Raw genomic sequence first — 15,803 nt, 5'->3', positions numbered from 1 at the left:
TTGAGTCGAATTTTTTGCTGCCTGTCTAACCATTCAGTTGGCGGGCGGGTGATAAGGCCAAGCAGCCTTTGCATTTTTGGCAAAACCTCATCCACGGGCAGAGTCACATGAGGGGACGGTGTTTTCATTATTTTATAAATCTTTATTTTTATTGTTAAAAATCTTCAACTCCCTGAGGCAGCTCAGGGAGCTTTTACTGCGCGCGCACACACAATTCCGTGCTCGCGCTCCTCCCACACTCACCCCAGCAGCGCTGAGCACTGCAGCACACGTTTCACACTGACTGACTGGTAATTGATCAGCCAGCGTGAAATTGATGTCGGGGCCCGATCTCGGGTGGCGGTCAGTTTCACGGCTGCTCCTGGGCCCACCCGCCTGACAAGGGCAAAATCCTGCCCATAACCTCCCTACTTTTGTATTCAATTCCCACTGCACTATTTACTTTGGAAAAGTAAGATAAGAAATTTTGCGTGTACCTCACTGTTTCTGATAGCTGGTAGCAACTTAAAATTTTGTAACTGTCAACAGGTGATTATCAGATTATTCTACCAAATACCATGTCAACCAAATACAGATGATAAACAGGTATGTTGACTTATTTGCTTCAAAATTCATATTTTGTGAAAAATGAGCACAGATGCAATAACGAATACAAGTCTGCCTCTCTCTGACCTTAATGCACTTTCTGATGTCTATTGGTGTAAAGCTAGAACAGGTTTGTAATCGGTAGCCCTTGCTTCTCCACATTCTCTCAAGCACAAGCTGACACAGATATGTGCAAAGAGGCTTTCTCTTTTAAATACAGAAATACATAGCTAATGTTGATATCTTACAATATCAATGTTGGCTCAGTGATAACACTCTCCCCTCTGAGTTCGAAAGCCATGGCATGAGCTCCGTTTCAGAGGCACAATATCTAGGCCAGCTAGTGCAGTATTGAGAGAGTGCCATATTTTGGACGTGGTGACGTTTAACTGAGGCCTTGGGCAGAATTGTCCCAGGTTTGCACTAAGCGCAGTAGCAAGCATAAAAAACGACATTTTACTCGCTGGCCGCAGAGGTAGGTTTTTGCGCTGTATCATCCGATTCCCACCTCATTAGTGATACCGCCACAGGAAACACACCATATTGCTGGCAGGCGGCCTCTGAATCACCTGCCTTAACTTTATCTTGCCACTTCCTCACTCTGGGTGCCATATCTACACTGTGGCCATGCACACAGTTCTCAATGCTGGCAGCCCTGGACTGCTCCTGTGAAGACATGGTTCTGAAAGCCAAGAAAAGTTCAGTGAACCATCACCAGAAAGCTTTTGAGGCCAGCTATGATGTCCTCCACCCTGGTCTGGCAGCAGGAGGTCCAGCAAACTCATCACTCCAGCTTGGGAAGCGGTGGCAGCGGTGATCAGTGCCAACGCTGCACAGAAGTGACCATCCAGTGCAAAAAGAGGATGAATGATCTCATCTGTGTAACCAGGGGAAGGCAACCATCTCATCAACCTAAATTCACGCACTCACAAGCCCATCACACATTTATTGGCATCTCACTCACTGCCAGCTCAAGGGACATCACCAATCACTGTCTCACACACACTCTCACATCTCCAGTTGGCCTCACCTCCTCTGGAGAACTGCCTCCTCAGCCCTCACCATCTTGAGCCGACTTGCTCAGATCAACATGTGCCCCCACACACACCCTGGGATATCCCCCTTCGCCCTGCAGCCTCTTCCTTTGCCTCAGGCCACTTCTTCTCCTTCCTTAAGCAAGCCCTAGTCTTGCAGCCATTGAAAACCCACCCCTACATTATGGCTGGTCTGGTAGGTGGAGACCTGCCTGTGAGCCCCCCTAAAAGTGATGTGGTGCTGCCTGTGAAGCCTGGCACTGATGACTGCGAGTGCTGCCCAAAGAAAGGTAGGCAAACAAACCTCAAAGTCACAAGCGAAGTGCATGTCGCTTATGTACAGTTGTGAAACACATCGGTGTGATTCTGGATGATCCAGCGTGGGGGGATGATTCCGGCGAGCAGGGTTTATAATGGGATGCTAACGTATTGAAATTGGGTTCCCGATGTGCAGCGGTGGGAAATGCAGCCCACCATTGACGGGTGGAGTAGATGATCACAAACTGTTTTTACAACAAAGTGAAACTGATTTTTGCGATCTCCCGATATTTTCCTCTCCACCCGCTATGACGCCTGCCGCAAACAGAAATGGACAATTCTGGCCCATCCACTCAGGTGAAGGGAAGTAATCCCATGGCACTATTTGGAGAAAAGCAGGGAAATTCCCCACGTTTCCTTGCTAACATTTAAGCAACATCATTAAAAACAGTTTGTACTTGCTATGTACAAATTGGCTTCTAATGCAGAAACTGCTAGAATAAAAACAAAAATATTCCATTAGTACAGAGGATATGCAGTCTGCCCAATCCTGATTCAGTTTACATCATAATCACATCACATCATCATCATATTCCTTGTAAAAAAAGGTCTAATCTAATCCCAGGTTTTTGGGAGAGACCTAGGTTGTCAAGTAAACTTTTCAGTGAAGAGATTAGAAGACAATTTTACGAATAACTTTAATAATTTTATCACGAAATATATATTTTAAAATTTTGTTTAAACCGTTCATTTGTAAATTATAAATTTTAGATACTAAGGAAATAAAATTCAATGTACAGTTTTTTTCAAAGAGCATTTTGAGAAATTTTTGAGAACCCATTAGGCAGATTATACAAAACAGGTTGATCAGTTGACATAACAGAAACCCATTATAAAGGGGAACAAAGGAATTTAAAATAGAAAAAAGACAGAACTGGAAACTTGATTATGTTTATTAATCTCCTATACCTTTACTCATGGGTAGAGTTTAACATGCAGCATGCAGTCTGGCCTCTGGCCTGCAACAGGTGACCTTGGCAGCTATATTCCCATGATGGAATGTGGGTCAAATAGAGAGGAAGAACTGGCAGGCCAAGATCAATGTTAATATGTTATAACTATTACTCTTCCCCATGTCAGATTGGGATACCAACTAATGATATTGAGGTGGAGACTCATTTTTGATTTCAAACATGTATTCTGAAGATAAAAACAAAAACAGAATTACCTGGAAAAACTCAGCAGGTCTGGCAGCATCGGCGGAGAAGAAAAGAGTTGATGTTTCGAGTCCTCATGACCCTTCGAAGGGTCATGAGGACTCGAAACGTCAACTCTTTTCTTCTCCGCCAATGCTGCCAGACCTGCTGAGTTTTTCCAGGTAATTCTGTTTTTGTTTTGGATTTCCAGCATCCGCAGTTTTTTTGTTTTTATTCTGAAGATATATGGGAATTGACACACATACAATTTAAAACATTTGAGAGTTATTTTAATGTTGGCTAGAAAATGGAACAATCTTAAAATCTGCCAGTATAATCCTTTATATTATTTATTACATACCTGCATTTCCAAACATTATTGACTTTTACTTTAAGCTACAGGATTTATAATTTTTGTTAAAAGAGTACAAGCATTTCATGACTATTGGGAAAATTCCCTATTTTTCCTACTGAAGAAAGGTTTAGGGGGACCACTAACATTGTACATCTGAAATCAATGTCATGGTACGATAAATTTATCATTTTTAGAAATGGGGGCGTTACTTACCCCAGGTAAACAAGATTAGATCACAATGACTGCCACCACTATTGGTGCATCTTTACAGATAATCTAATCTCCACAGCAATTGAAATTTTACTCATTCGTTGAAGGTGAAATCCGGCTTGGAGTGTTCCAGCACGTCATAAACTGCTCAAGGTATATAAAGTCCTCTGGAGTAAGCGATCCAGAAAAGTGACTGAAGTCTCAAAAAGTGAATAGTGGTGTTTTCAAAATGCAGAAACCAACCTCTACAGATCCAGAAGACTTGACATGCAGGAACTCCAAGTACACACCTGCTGGAAAGCACAGTTGCAGCTCATTGCTTCTCACCATTATTATTATTCTGCAGTGGCTTGCAATAGCAGCCATGTGCTACATTGTCTTTTTCTACATCAACACGCTAAAGGAGGTGAGTGCATCATTTTACACTCTCAGAGCTTTCGGTTGTATTGAAGGAGAACATAGATAGTAGTGACATATTTACTTGGTGATTTAAGTAAGGGAATTGCCACACATTTCAGGTGCACTACGGATGCTGTTTGCGAGCCTCAACTTTTTGGGAGTTGCCTCACTCTGCCATAAATCTTCTGTGCAACAGCAGAAGGTGGGAGATGTCTCCACTGGATGCCCATGTCTGTTGCAATCTCTCTGAAAACAGGCTGAGGTGAAAGTTGGTCTAAATAATAGGCTGCTTTATTCCACAGTAAGGTGATATGTACAGAGAGCAAGCAAAGTGATCAAATATGTTCAATTGGTGAAACATTTATTCATGAAGTGGGACAAAATAAAGAACATATGATGCTGTTGCACTGCATTTTGCCGTCTTTTTTCCCTTGAAGCTCTCTGTATTCTGTCCTGAAGACTTTCAGCAATCATTTCTCACTTGGCAACCTACTGGTGCCTGGCTGCCTGTGCCCTACCCAAGGCCAGACTGCTATTTTTGACACCTGTACTCCAACTTTTAAGAACCTCTCTAACTATATTAAAAACACCTGACCATCTCAATGACTTAGTGTTCAAAAGGATTTCCAACAGGCTGTTTCAAAATGCCCAGACAAACTAACAATTATTTACCGATTGGTCACTGCGAGGATCAACTTCTGATTACTATGTTAACGACTTTATATTGAAATGTTTCTTTTTTTAAAAAAAATAACTCATTGGTTATAAAAGCCCTGACATTAAATACAGCTTTCCTAAATACCTTTTGTGAAAAAAATGGTAAAAAATGTGGACAAGTAAAGACATCATTTAAAACAAACGCGACCTTTTGTTTTAAAGGACATAAGTATCGAAGTGTTGGCAAAGATGAAGAATACCACCATTTCCAGTAAGTAAAAATACATTCTATTGCTTCAATCTCAGTTTTATATTTAAATTAGTACTAATTACCTGTGCAAAATCAGTAACTGATTCAAATGTGATGCTCACCTCTCCATACTTGATGGATTGAGCCAACATGCTTACAATCAAGGTTTAGAGACAGGAATAATTTAGGCACTAGGAGGGAAGAAGAGAGCACATTGTATGGCAGTGGGTTTTTGGCTTCTGCAGCAGTGTAAGTAACAACAAGCTTGCTATTTATCAGATAAACTTCAAAGCCTATCTGATTTCCATTTATAAAAAATTCTAGTCAGTAGCATAGGATTCAGTGCAATTATACCACACTGATGTGCATACTAAATAATGCAAACAGTTGTTTATTCTGTTACATAACATAGATACTTCCACAATAGTTCATAAAGAACAAAGCTGTTTGAAAATTAACTATTAAAATGTATTTATATAGATGTCAATGGGTATAAAATACCTTTGTTTTATTATATCCAGTTTACATTTTTTAATTCTGAAGTGTAGCATAGAAATGGCATAAGCGATTGAGTAACTTGACCACAGACATGAGATAATATCATTGAGAGATGATCTGCAGCACTTGTTAGAAAATAATTGCTTGAGTGTGAAGATTTTGTGAAACATAGCTAGAAGTTCCTTTTGTTGGATTAGTGTCCGGAGATTGTGCAAAAGTTCAATGTTAAAACATGTATTTTCAGATTTTCAGACCACAGGAAGTGAGACATTTAAGAGCTCAGTGGTGAAACCAGAGAAGCCAATTGCTCATTTCACTGCGCTTGCAGGTCAGTACTAAACTACAGCTTCATAGGGGACAACTGGTGGGTGACAGTGACACAGGTGATATTCAACAAACTGGAGGAAATTGGACCAACAGTTATAACAAAATGAATACAAACATGAAAAATGAAAGTCAGATATATGTTCCAACTAGTTCTGAAACAGATAAATCCAGAACAACAGGCTGTATTTTTATAAAAACAAAAAAACTGCGGATGCTGGAAATCCAAAACAAAAACAGAATTACCTGGAAAAACTCAGCAGGTCTGGCAGCATCGGCGGAGAAGAAAAGAGTTGACGTTTCGAGTCCTCATGACCCTTCGACAGAACTATGTCGAAGGGTCATGAGGACTCGAAACGTCAACTCTTTTCTTCTCCGCCGATGCTGCCAGACCTGCTGAGTTTTTCCAGGCTGTATTTTTATTCTGGTCTTTAAAATGCTGAGATAGGGAGATGTTAAAAATGTGAAAGAAAAGGTTCTTTGATTTTGACAGTTGGAACAAATTTAAAGGAGGGAAATTTAAAATTCACAAGCGAGATTAGAAGAATTCCTCCCTCCCCCAAATATTGGATGCATGAAACAGGCAGGGAGTAACTGAGATTAGGACACCTCATTCAACATAGAGCTGCCCTATCAGTTGTTAACACAATCAGTGATTACAGAGTAATCGGGGGTGGGGAGGGTGGATTTTCTTCCTTGATGTTGAGTTTCAGCAGTGCTCACCTCTTGGTTTCTGCTTTAGCTCAGCTAATTTTCCTGGTTCTGTACTCATTATGTACAAAACAGGGTCCCAGTGGGACCCTGTCATGAAAGGAGTTAGCCAGCGTGTTTGAAGAAACTTCAACTGGGGGCGGGGGATGGCGGTGTGGGGTGCAGGTGGCGTGGGGGAGAGCAAGGGGAGAAAGCTCTCCCAAAATGGGCCAAGTCTGAGGCCTTCAGCAGATACATCTCTGAGGCTAAATGGAGAGGAAAGAGTTTGCTACAAGAGGTTTTACCACCACCGGGGGAACTCACAGCCTAAACCGCGGGCTCTGCGAGGAGGAGGAGTGAGGTGGCAACCCACAATGTCCAAATGCTGGCTCTGGGAAGCAATGGAAACTGAAACAGCAAAGAGGAAAATGCACATGGCCAAGGAAGGAGCAGGCATGGCAACACTAATGCTCACTGCCCAAATATTCTGACATTTCCTGCTGCAATCTCACTCAATTTTGTGGAGGCGAATCTCCTCCATAGACTGAGAGAACCAAATACTCCTGGGAGAGAGTTATCCTCTGCAGCTGGAATTGGGGCAGAGGATGTGGCAATGGAAAAAATGTTGTCTGCAGAGGATAGCAGTCCAGGAAGCTTTGAGCATGGAACAATAATCTAGAGATTTGGTTTGGTTATTTGTGGGCAAAGTTGTTGATTTTGTATCTTCACCCCCTTCCCCAGGACAACAGTGTGAAGCAGTGGAAGGATTCACAGGCTGACTATCAGAGTCTGGTGGTGGGTTGGGGGAAGGGCACCCACACTCATAAGTGGGCAGGAACGTGTAACTGACTGACTGTTCCATTTTCATTCTGTTAAGCAGCACAGTGGAACCACCAGCATGTATCCGTATATACTTGACCCAATTAGCAACTGAGTCATTTCATTTCCTTTTCGATTCCCTTAGTTAGTTTTGTGTCTGGCTTTACAAATCTGATGTATATACATTATTTGGTCTTCTAGAAACAAATTGAAACATGCATCTTATTTTTGTGTTATTCTTAATCTTTTGTTTTTCAAAACTCAAGCCAATCATTTGCCTGTTTTCCTACGGCAGGTTTCCAGAATACCTCAGACCACCTGTGCTTTGAGCACAGACGAGGACACGCTTTCAAAACATCTAACATGAAGTACGATGAAGCTGGCTATTTGGTGATTCCCACCAGTGGTGTCTACTTTATTTATGCACAGGTGACCTTTAAATGTTCACAAGACTGCTCCAAACTCTCTCAGCAATTCTCTGCTACTATTTCAAAAAAGAACAACCATTACCCTGCGGCAGAAGAGTTGCTGAAAAGCTATGCTTGGCCCCAAATGAAGGATGATGACTTTCTGAAGATTTCAACCTATAAGGCTGGAGCTTTCCAGCTTTATGCTGATGACTATATTTATGTTGATGTTCCCAAACACTTGTATGCCCATATTTCAGAAGGTGAATATGAAACTTACTTTGGGGCTTTCTTGCTTGAGCCTTCTACTTCAGTGTAAGCAAACTGCCAATCGAGCTATGTTGCTAGGAAGCATATACATGCATGTACACACACATCTACTTTATGTTTCTTTTAGATGCAATCTGTCTGGTTCAACAGACTGTCCCTGTTGAAGATTTACAAGACATTTATGCTACAATAGCACAATGTTTTTGAGTTACACTCCAATGAGTGATTTATCTTTTCATTTTGTAAATTGTAAGGTTGCTTTTGTGTCTTTTAATGGTCTTAGTTCTCACATAATAAAAATTATCTCCATACTGTACATGTGTTCACATGTTTCAAATTGTTCTCTATCTGATAATAGAAGGTAAAATAAGGCCCAGTAAAATAAAATATGTCAACATTCTCTTTTAAGAAATAGTGATCAGCAACATGGGGCAGAATCTTCTGCTCTCACTGGTGGCAAGCTTGGAATTGGGAAGGGCAGCTGCTTAGCCGGGGCAGTGATGTATCAAAACCCACCTTTCCACCTTCGTCAGAATTAAGTTCTAGGGTGAAGGCCCATGGTTGACCTACCCAATCCACCGTCAATTGAAGCCCTTAAGTTGAAATTTAATGACCATTTAAGGGCCTCATCCCGCCACCACAGGGATTAACCCAGCTGCAAGTGGGTCTTTCGCCAGCATCAACAAAAGTTGAAACTGTGTAGGCCACTGGTCATCCCTGAGGGTGGGGAGAGGAGGTGGTGTCCTTCGATCAAAGGGACTGGACGTCGGGAAGGGGATGCTTGCTGAGAGCCACCCCCTGCCCTTGCTTTGACCCCCATTCTCTCCTCTCCCGGTAATGCCTACCCTGTGAACTGCCCTCTTCCCCCATATTACTTACCTATAGCCTGGGTCTTCCATATCCTGGGACCCCAGGGTCAGGTGGGGGCTGGCAGTGACCTTCCAGCAGCAGCCATAGCTTCCTCAGTATGCTGCTGAGCACGAGCTGCCAGTCTCTGATTGGCAGGCAGTTCTGACTAGGTGGAACCTCCACCCCAGGGTCTTGATTCCAGAGGAAAGCCCACTGTTGGCCTTGCCACTGCCTGATTGGCCTGTGGTTCAGTGGGCCTTCCCAAAAAGAGGTGGGTCTCTTGTTGGCTCTCAGGTGCAACCCTAGGCACCACAACAAGATTCTGCTCGATGTCAGAAGCCCCAGATTTTTTCCACAGTCTGGCTCATTCTCCTGGAGGAGCAGTGGGGTAAATAATATTGACTGAATAGTCCTTTGAATTAGAAAAGGGGAAAATAATCCAAGTTTCCCAATTTACTTTGTGACCCCTTATAAGAGGTGTGCAACGTATGAGCATCAGGTAAGAACAGGATTAGGTTTCAACATGAAGGGCTCACAAACAAATGGCCTCATTCATTGTTGTGTGTTGTATGTCATGAATGGATACTTGATGGACTGCAGGATGGTAATCAATACTTGCGAAATTGTGCTAGGCTAATATGTGGCACCTTCAGGAAGGGCCAAATTGGATAAAAGCAAAAAACTGTGGATGCTGGAAATCCAAAACAAAAACAAAAATACCTGGAAAAACTCAGCAGGTCTGGCAGAATCTGCGGAAAGGAGCACAGTTAACGTTTCGAGTCCGAATGCCCCTTCAACGGAACTAAGTAAAAATAGAAGAGAGGTGAAATATAAGCTGGTTTAAGGGTGGGTGGGACAAGTAGAGCTGGATAGAGGGCCAGTGATAGGTGGATATAACCAAAAGATGTCACAGACAAAAGGACAAAGAGGTGTTGAAGATGGTGATATTATCTAAGCAATGTGCTAATTAAGGGTAGAAAGCAGGACAAGCAAGGTACAGATAGCCCTAGTGGGGGTGGGGTGGGGTGAAGGAATCAAAAAAGGCTAAAAGGTAGAGATAAAACAATGGATGGAAATACATTTAAAAATAATGGAAGTAGGTGGGAAAAGAAAAATCTATATAAATTATTGGAAAAAAAGGGGGTGAATTGGAAAGGGGATGGGGATGGAGGAGAGAGTTCATGATCTAAAATTGTTGAACTCAATATTCAGTTCGGAAGGTTGTAAAGTGCCTAGTTGGAAGATGAGGTGCTGTTCCTCCATTGAGCTTCACTGGAACAATGCAGCAAGCTAAGGACAGACATGTGGGCATGAGAGCAGGGTGGAATGTTGAAATGGCAAACAACAGGGAGGTCTGGGTAATGCTTGCGGACAGACCGAAGGTGTTCTGCAAAGCGGTCACCCAGTCTGCGTTTGGTCTCTCCAGTGTAGAGGAAACCGCATTGGGAGCAACGAGTGCAGTAGACTAAATTGAGGGCAATGCAAGTGAAATGCTGCTTCACTTGAAAGGAGTGTTTGGGCCCTTGGACGGTGAGGAGAGGGGAAGTAAAGGGGCAGGTGTTGCACCTTCTGCGGTTGCATGGGAAGGTGCCGTGGGAGGGGGTTGAGGTGTAGGGGGTGATGGAGGAGTGGACCAGGGTGTCCCGGAGGGAATGATCCCTGCAGAATATCGCCGGGGGGGGTGAAAGAAAGATGTGTTTGGTGGTGGCATCATGGGCCAAAGGGGAGATGCTTTGATGAAAATTTTTTAAAAAGATAAAGAGCTTGAGAAATTGGGATGCTGGAATACCGACTTTCAAGGCACACCTCAACACTAATTGTAAAATGTCGCCAGCCTTTGACTGGGAGATTATGGGTGAAAATTAACAATGGACTCGGCCAATGGACTAGGTCAAGGGTGGAACCTAATATGGATGCATGAAATGCCGCCTGTGAACAAAAGCTGGAGTGTCACTGCCCTTTCTGTTTGATGGAGTGGATGGATAGGCTGCTGCATGAGGTGGGTGTGAAGAAGGTGACAAAGAAAGGCCTCCTCTAAAGGGAGCAATGCACCAAACCTGGTACAAGCCAAGTTCACTGCTTTCAACAAACTTTCAAGAACAAATTAAAACCCAATTGGTAACACCAGTTAGATGGTTCAAGCCTCCATGTTGTGTTGCCGGTGGAGCTGCTCTACATTTACTGCTCACCATCACCTTCTCAAGGGCAATTGGGAATGGGCAATGCCCATATCCGTAAACAAATAAATAAAAGCTGCTACACCATACAGCTTTTCCAGACCTAGTGTCAATATTCAAGATTGAAAACCTTGCCACGCTTACTTATTCCAAGCATTTTACCTCAAAACAGACATAGTAATTTATATGACACCTAAGATAGACTTTAAGCTGGATACCTGCCACCAGCAGTCAGTCCACTACTTTGATAAATGCATCAGTGCAATGACATTAGGCAGTATAATATCTGTTACTGCAGTGTGTTACGACTACATGAGGAAAGGTGAAGTGACTCCCCTATTTTCTCACTCCAGGTCTGATTATAACAGGGTTTTGTGTGAATTTAGAGAGGATGTGCTTTGCCAATTCTGTAAGAGTCCCACTATTTACACTTTTAGGTTGTAAAGAATTATTCAGACATGCTTTCTTAGGTTAAACAAAGAACAAAATAAGGTCATTGAAACTATTTCCCAAACTAAAAAAATACTAGGTAAATCGCAGCCACCATTCAAATGTCACATGCATTTGTCTGGGCTGACACACACACACACACACACACACACACACAAACACACACATCAGTACAGATGGCAGAGTGAGAGGATAGGCTTATAATATTTTTACAGTTCATGAAAATTAAAACAGAGGAATATACAGTTAGCTGTTCCTTGGCTGGTCTCTCTGTGGTGATTTCATGTTGTGGCCGCTTTGTTCAGTTGTTTTCCTGGGTGTAGTTGCATGGAACAGATTTCTACATTTTTTTCACCAAAAGGTCTCAGATCACAGTAGATTCCTCTTCTCAGGCTGGTTAATTTGCAAACCAGGCAGCGCTTTCGAGAGAGAGAAGGAGGGACAGGGAAGGACAGAGAGGTCACACAGATTCAACAGCCTCTGTTTAGTACAGCAATGTCTTTTGATCTCTTCCCTACGTAGTATGGGGTCCTTAAAGTGCCTTGCTAGCTGTATATTCCAGATAAATTCTCCTCGTGCATGTCTGCTGCAGTTATTGTTTCAGAATGGATAATTGCATTTTGATATATCATCTCAGAAACATTTGAAAAGTCTCAGAATGATGTGAAGCCAACAGGAGGATGGGGTATTTCATGCTCTTTGTTTTCACCCACTTGGTGGTCTGTGAGATTGTGTGTATTGTAGCAGTCGGGACAGTTTCTATTGTCTTTGGAGGGTCCTTTTTTTTTAATCAGCTAGAAAAAGAAAAATTAGAAATTGTATCTTTAAAAGCACATTTTCATAACAAGTGTCAGCTGGGGACAAGTATTGGCATAATTTCTGAGAAATGTCAGCTCAGATCTCTGGATCCTCGGAGACTGGATATACAACCCAAGATGCGGAGACTTCAGACAGTTCCAACTTACTTACCTGGGTAACTATACAGATGATTCCCAATCACTTAAATTGAAACCTCCTGATTCCCCCTTGACCCCCTGACTACCCCCCGACCCACCCACCCTACATTCCTCACCCGCCTACCACCCTATCTGCCTGCCACCCTATCCAGCTGCCACCTCACTCAGCTGCCACCCTACCCACTTACCTCAACAACCTATCCACTTACACACCGATACACTCACCCATTCACTCACCCTTTCACTTAAACACTTATTCATTAACACGGCAGCTAGTGCCATAACAATGGGGTGTGGATTCTGCACAGATTCTCTTTGCTGCTCGCTCCATGGATTCTTGTACTGAGGGAGTTCTGTCCATCGGAAGTTTGGACAGAAAAATCGTATGAAGGGAAGACACAGCATCAGACACAGGAGTCCTGACACTGACCAGAAGATTGACCTTACCAATCAAGATCAATAGACTTTCATCAGAACAAATGTTGCCAGCACAAAGGAAGGTGGTTTTGGTTATTGGAAGACAATTGTTTAAGGCCTTCTGATTGGGCTGGCAGCTCTTGAGGGCAGGCTGCTCTCCTTAATAGGACGGTAACCCTGGCAGCAGCACTTAATTGCCTGCAAACCGTAAAACGCAGGGGAATGCATGTTGCCCACCATTGCAGCATACATTTCCACCCTATATCAAGATCTCTGCACTAATCTATGATCTATGATCTAAATGAAGGAACTGAGGGCATCCTGGCTAAATTTGCAGGTGATGCAAAGATAGATGGAGGGACAGGTGGTATTGAGGAGAGAGGGAGGCTGCAGAAGGATTTGAACAGATTAGGAGAATGGGCAAACAAGTGGCAGATGGAATACAACGTGGGGAAGTGAGAGGTCATGCACTTTGGTAGGAAGAATAGAGGCATAGACTATTTTCTAAATGGGGAGAGAATTCAGAAGTCTGGAGTGCAAAGGAACTTGGGAGTCCTAGGCCAGGATTCTCTTAAGGTTAACTTGCAGGTTGAGTCGGTAGTTAGGAAGGCAAATGCAATGATGGCATTTATTTCGAGAGGACTAGGGTATAAAAGCAGGGATGTGCTGCTGAGGCTTTATAAGGCTCTGGTCAGACCACATTTAGAATATTGTGAGCAATTTTGGGCCCGGTATCTCAGGAAGGATGTGCTGGCCCTGGAGAGGGTCCAGAGGAGATTCACGAGAATGATCCCAGGAATGAAAAGCTTAAAATATGAGGAACGTTTGAGGACTCTGGGTCTATACTCGATGGAGTTTAGAAGGATGAGGGGGGATCTAATTGAAACTTACAGAATACTGAAAGGCCTGGATAGAGTGGATGTGGGGAAGATGTTTCCATTAGTAGGAGACACTAGGACCCGAGGGCACAGCCTCAGAGTAAAGGGAAAACCTTTTAGAACAGAGATGAGGAGAAACTTCTTTAGCCAGAGAGTGGTGAATCTATGGAATTCATTGCCACAGAAGGCTGTGGAGGCCAGGTCATTGAGTGCATTTAAGACCGAGATAGATAGGTTCTTGATTGGTAAGGGGATCAAAGATTACGGGGAGAAGGCGGGAGAAAGGGGTTGAGAAACTTATCAGCCATGATTGAATGGCGGAACAGACTCGATGGGCCGAATGGCCTAACTTCTGCTCCTCTGTCTTATGGTCTTATGGTCTAATGTTAAAATCCTGTCCATGATTTTAATTTATTGAAGCCATTTTGATTCATTAGCAGAGAACTGCCATCAGAAGTCAGAGAGATTTCAGCTTGTAGCTGCTCATTGACTTTTTGTCTCTGGATCACTTGTGCTTTTACAGAAGCTGAGGCGTTGACTAAGGAGGTGAAAAAAAAGAGTTTAACATTTGACACACTATTGCAAAGAAAAAGCCCAACAGGAACAGCGACATCCCATCATGAGATTGAGAAAGCCAAGGTTTTCAATTTGAGATATCATCTTGTTGATTTAGAGTCCTTATCGAGCAAGAAAGGAAACTGCACTCTAAATTTTAGCTGCCTGCACAGCAGGAGCTGAATCATGGCTGACTTACAAAGAGCTATTATGCTCCATTTCAAAGATGCTTTAGAAATTCTTTACAATTGTAATGTTTTTGAACAAGTCCAAGTTTGTAAAGTTATAGAGAGATGGAGGCACAGAGCTGAGTCAATAATTATATGGTTTCTCTCAGTGGCATAAATGTTACATCACAAGACAATTAACTTTTTAATTTTTATAATTTTTTGCTGTTACTGCATGAAGACATTGGCATTATGTCATGGATATCAATGTACAAATAATTATTGACATCCCTTCTCTGCAACCCCCCTCCCACCTGACCAATCACCACCAATATTTTGACAGAGGCATTGTCTCATTGATTTTAAACAGGTTAATGGCTCCATTTAATAGGGGAGGAAAGAATTTCATACAACACTGTGAGCTTGGTTTCAAATCTAAGTGTTTATATGGATTGAAGTAGATCAGCAACTGGCCATTGCATTGGCCATTCATAATTTACCAGTTTACATCTTCAGCTGTTGAGCAGAATTTAAGGCTTTAGATTGAACCCTAATAAGACAGATTGTTAATACAGTCAAATGTTATCACTATGCCACAAAGTAATTATCTGTAAAAGAAAATGCAAGGACAAATTCAACACTCTTCAATCTTGATCTGTAGATTTCTATTTCCATCATCCAGAGGTAGAGCCAGAGTTTTCCATTGAGTGTCAATTTTTTTGGTTTGATAATCAGTCAAAAAGAAATGGTCACTCAAAGGAAAAACGTGGCTCTGCCCCTCTGGCCAATGGGAATGTGAAACAATTTTGGATACTTTTCTACATTAAAAACACTATATAAATGCAGGTGGTTGTTGCATCATTTATGTCTAAGTTTATTACTGTAATCTTCTGTGACATAATCCCTGATGTTGCCACTACCTACAGGTAGATAGAGACAGATCTGGTTTAAGGTAGGAATATTAATTAAGGCATTGTGTTCAATTTAAATATAAAACCAAAGCTGGGGAAACTCCAGCACTATCATCCAGTTGGTGGGCTTTTTTCCTTGGTGATCAGCCATTTTTGGTGTGTTAATTAAGTTAAAAAAATATGGAGCATTGAGCTGGTCCTGAGGCTATCAGCAGTACAATAATGTGTGCAGCCATGTCATATCAATGCACATGATTTCACTCAGAAATGGCTGTGCATGTGAGGCTTTGAGCCCAAGATGCAGGGAGTGCATTGTAGGGTGACTGAGTTGTGCCAATAGCAATCGAGTTGATCTGCAGACACTTCTTGGGTAGAAACTTTAAGTTTATTTACAATATACTGGGCAGCAACTACACGTGTGCTTTCAACTCCAACTCTATCTCTACATGGACTGCTGAGGTAGCCCGCACTACTCTCCTATTGGTTACTAC

The 15,803-nt window shown here is 42.4% G+C and overlaps 1 protein-coding gene across 1 annotated transcript; it reads left to right on the top strand.

Moving 5' to 3' along the window:
• The first annotated feature begins 3,867 nt into the window (after positions 1-3,867).
• LOC121281503 (tumor necrosis factor ligand superfamily member 15-like) lies at positions 3,868-8,001 on the top strand. The gene is made up of 3 exons (XM_041194447.1): positions 3,868-4,044; positions 5,695-5,770; positions 7,571-8,001. Exons 1-3 carry the CDS (start codon positions 3,868-3,870, stop codon positions 7,999-8,001), a joined length of 684 nt encoding a protein of 227 aa, XP_041050381.1.
• The last annotated feature ends 7,802 nt before the right edge of the window (positions 8,002-15,803 follow it).

This window comes from Carcharodon carcharias, chromosome 8, assembly GCF_017639515.1.
Source record: "Carcharodon carcharias isolate sCarCar2 chromosome 8, sCarCar2.pri, whole genome shotgun sequence".
Classification (NCBI taxonomy): Eukaryota; Metazoa; Chordata; class Chondrichthyes; order Lamniformes; family Lamnidae; genus Carcharodon; species Carcharodon carcharias.
Note: the sequence above shows the minus strand (reverse complement) of the source record. Positions and strands in the feature narration are given on the sequence as shown.

Coding starts and splice junctions, on each gene's coding strand:
- LOC121281503 (XM_041194447.1), top strand. CDS start 3,868: ATGCAGAAACCAACCTCTACAGATCCAGAAGACTTGACATGCAGGAAC. Junction 4,045..5,694: donor ACATCAACACGCTAAAGGAG/GTGAGTGCATCA, acceptor TCAGATTTTCAG/ACCACAGGAAGTGAGACATT. Junction 5,771..7,570: donor TCATTTCACTGCGCTTGCAG/GTCAGTACTAAA, acceptor TTCCTACGGCAG/GTTTCCAGAATACCTCAGAC.